Below are 4,000 nucleotides of genomic sequence, written 5' to 3'. Positions count from 1 at the left end.
GACAGTTCGTTTACGGCAGCTGTTGAAACCAGTTCACCTCAGTAGTGCGTTGCGAAAAAAACAATGGAAAAAAATATTGAACAAAGAGTTTGCATCAAATTTTGTTTTTCGAACGAAATTTCGTGTGCAGAATCGTTGCGAATGCTACAAAAGGCTTATGGGGAATCAGTTTTATCGAAAACTCAAGTTTATGAGTGGTACAAAGCCTTTCAGGACTGTCGTACGACCGTCGAAGACATGCCGCGTTCTGGACGACCTTCGACCTCTACCACCGACGAAAACATTGAAAAGGCAAAGGAAATCGTGTTCAAAAATCCTCATGTGAGTGTTAGAGAGATAGCACGAGAGCTAGGCATCGGTCGTGAGATGGCTCGTTTGATTTTGGTGGACAATTTCTGTATGCGACGTGTCAACGCCCGGCTTGTTCCGATTCACCTCAATTTGTTCAAAAACACCAACGATTTTAAGGCCAAACATTCAATAAATACCATCGAACAGCCACCGTATTCACCTGATCTTGCACCGTGTGACTTTTTCCTGTTTCCCAAACTCAAATTACCACTCAGAGGAACGCGTTTTGAATCCATAGAAGACGTAAAACAGAATTCGCAGAGGGAACTCAAAGCCATACCGGAAAGCGCCTATAAAAAATGTTTTGATGATTGGAAGAAACGTTGGCATTTGTGTATCGCTTCTAATGGAGCATATTTTGAAGGAGATAAAATAAATATTGATGAAGATTAAGAATTTTGCGTTTTATTTAAAATTTTCCGGAAACTTTTCGGTCACAATGTATATATTTATTAATACTTATACTTAGTAATAGTTTAGTAAAAATAGCATTTATGCTAATTATTATAAATAATTATTATGAAACAATTTGTTTACTCCAAAAAATATTAGTAAAAATGTTACTAAATTATTACTAATTAATGTACAAACCTATTATAATATATAGTAGAACAAACCTATTAATTTGCAGCGTGTCCAATTTTTGGTTATAGTGCGTAATATCACCAGTTTTATAGAAGTTTAATTTCATCATATCTACATAGTCCTTTCCCAAAATTCGTGCCACATCACGAATCATATGTTCACCAGCGAACATCGCCTGAGGGGCTCCAAATCCACGAAATGCTGTATTTGAAGGTGTATTAGTTTTACATAACCATCCGACTACTTTTATATTAGGTATACGATAACAGTTTTCAAAATGGTCCATAGCATGTTCAAGCACCTATAATAAGATTACATATCCTTATAAATTTTCCAACATATGTTATTTCAAAAAAACTTACAGCAAATGATACATCCATGCTCCATCCAGCATTTACATAGCATTCAATATAACATGCTGTAATAAGCCCCTCATTTGTAAAACCAATTTTATATTTGAATAAGAACGGATGACGTGTGCCTGTAATCATCATATCCTCATCTCTATTAAGCATACAGCGCACGGGTCTTCGTAATCTATAACAAGCTAATGCGACGGGTACTGCTACCGATGTAGAGCGTGTTTCTTTACCTCCAAATCCACCTCCTAAACGCTTTACACGACAAACAACTCTATGTGCTGGTACCGACAAAACTTGAGAAATTAATTTTTGTACCCGGGAAGGATTTTGTGTTGAGGAAAATATCTCAATTTCATCAGTATCTCTAGTAACTGCTATTGCAGCATGTGTCTCTAAGTAAAAATGTTCCTGTGCTCCAACACGACAGGTGCCTTCATAAATATGCGCACAATTCTTAAAAGCTTGATCAACATCGCCTTTCTCCAAAATTTGTGGATAATTAGGAAAATATGATTCATGCTCAATTGCTTGTTCAATAGTGATAATTCTGGGTAATATATCTTCATAGTCTATTTGTACAAGCTTAGCAGCTTCCCGAGCAAGTTTTTGATTATCTGCAACAATTGCGCCTATTACTTGCCCCCCAGTATAAACCTTGTCGATAGCAAATATAGTTTCGTCACGAATAACATGCCCAACAACATTTTCGTTATCACTAATATCGTTACTAGAGTAAAATGCATGCACTCCATCCATTGCCAATGCTTCTGTTGCATCAATGGAAAGAATCTTTGCATGCGCTTTCGTACTCAGTACAAGTGCCAAATACAACTCATTCTCCATACGTGGAATATCATCGCAATACATGGCTTCACCAGTTGCTTGCTTCATTGCAGCAGCATGCACTTTGGGTCGACCGATTGGATCACATATAGACTGTTCGAAGCTGACACGTTCAAATAACTGTGCACTTTTTAATATAGGTGTGTGGAAAGATTCTGCACCACTGCATTCCTCATCAGATATACTGTTATATGGTATAATGCCGGCACTTACTAGTTTTTGACTTATGACCAAATATGATTTGTAAAACAAACTGACTACTAGAGATCGCCTGTAAGCAATCATACCTCCTGGAGCTGAAGGTTCTAATGGTAACTCTGCACACAAACTTTCAGTGACGCGTTCTACAAGCACGTGATCCCAATTTTGTTTGATCATCATTTCAGATGTTCGTGGTGCTAAAATGGTTGTTGGAGCCATTCCACCGAATGCCATAAAAATCTGATCCACAATATTTGTGTTGGGTTTAAAAAAGACATTTATGGCGGAATTGACAATAGCAATATCATCATCCCTTCGGCGTGCCTGCTTAAAGGCGATTACATATTGATTTGGTAAAGTTTTCGGAAAATAAATTCCAATCAAAACTTCATGTGGTGCAATAACATTTTTACGATAACCAGTAAAAAATCCAGATCCCATGTGCACATATCGGGTTTTTAGTTGACCATCCACCATACCTGCTACAAGCATTTTAACAGTACCAGCTGTTAAAATCGGATTCATGTCAGATATCGGACTTCCAGTCATAATGTTACCACCTAATGATGCAACATTCCGTATCTGCTTACCAGCAAAATAGTGCAACATCTCCACAGTACATTTGAAAAATCGAGTTTGATATTCCGGAAGTTTAGTGATAAGATCTTGTAAATAGTTTTGAATATCCATTAAGCTAACAGAAGCGCCAAAATAAATGCTGTCTTCATGTTCTTTTATTTCATTTAATTGCTTCACTTTAGATGGATTAATCAGTACTGGATAAAGTAAATGTTTGAATTTCACTTCGACTCCCACTTCAGTATTGCCAACTACCAATTTCGCATTTGGATTTTGTGCTTTGATTTGAAGTAGTTCTTCCAACTCAATTGGACGATACCAAGTCACACGAGGGTTTTTAAAAACTATACTATTTGAATCAAATTCAGTGTTAAGCTGCAATTCGGGTGGAAAAATAGGTTCCTGGCTGGGATTAAAAGGTAGAAACTTACTTTTTTCAAAAAGCTTATTGTCAACATTATTGCTACTGTTGCCATCACAACTATTTCCATTTCCATCTCCGTTCCCATTCACTTTACAACATTTATCACCCATTGCACATGAAAATTCTTTAGTAAATGTTTTGTAGCCTTCCAAAATTGGACGATAACCGGTACAACGACAAAGATTACCTTGAAATGCAATTTCCAAATCCTTCATTGTAGGCTGTGGTGAGCTGCGAAGTAATGCGTACATTGACATGACAATACCTGGTGTACAGAAACCACATTGGCTGCCATGCGCTTTAGCTATTCGTTCCTGTACAGGATGAAGACGTGTTCTCGTACTACCGATACCTTCAACAGTAGTTACGGCATAACCGTGCATTGCGCATACTGGCGTAAGACAGGCATTGACTGCCAAATGTCGAATCTCATTTGTGTTTCGATCAATGCGTGATATCATAACGGTACATGCACCACATCCTCCTTCTCCGCAACCTAATTTCGTACCACATAAAAACAGTTTATCACGTAGATAAGTAAGAAGCGTACACTCAGGATCTGGATTGGCGTCAATTACCTGCAAATACATATTAATTGATTTTAAGTGTATACCATTTAGAAACTATTAATTGATTTTTTTTTACTCGGCGAATA

At 37.3% G+C, this 4,000-nt stretch overlaps 1 protein-coding gene across 1 annotated transcript; it reads right to left on the bottom strand.

The window, feature by feature from the left end:
- Nucleotides 1-925: 925 nt before the first annotated feature.
- Nucleotides 926-3,935, bottom strand: LOC119676847 (xanthine dehydrogenase-like). Its single transcript, XM_038088106.1, has 2 exons — nt 1,299-3,935; nt 926-1,237 (listed from the first exon to the last, which is right to left on the bottom strand). The coding sequence occupies exons 1-2, from the start codon at nt 3,933-3,935 to the stop codon at nt 926-928; spliced, it is 2,949 nt and encodes a 982-aa protein (XP_037944034.1).
- Between the last annotated feature and the right edge of the window lie 65 nt (nt 3,936-4,000).

Source organism: Teleopsis dalmanni, chromosome 2, assembly GCF_002237135.1.
Source record: "Teleopsis dalmanni isolate 2A chromosome 2, ASM223713v2, whole genome shotgun sequence".
Classification (NCBI taxonomy): Eukaryota; Metazoa; Arthropoda; class Insecta; order Diptera; family Diopsidae; genus Teleopsis; species Teleopsis dalmanni.
This window is presented reverse-complemented; position numbering and strand designations above follow the sequence as displayed.

Coding starts and splice junctions, on each gene's coding strand:
- LOC119676847 (XM_038088106.1), bottom strand. CDS start 3,935: ATGTATTTGCAGGTAATTGACGCCAATCCAGATCCTGAGTGTACGCTT. Junction 1,238..1,298: donor GCATGGATGTATCATTTGCT/GTAAGTTTTTTT, acceptor ATCTTATTATAG/GTGCTTGAACATGCTATGGA.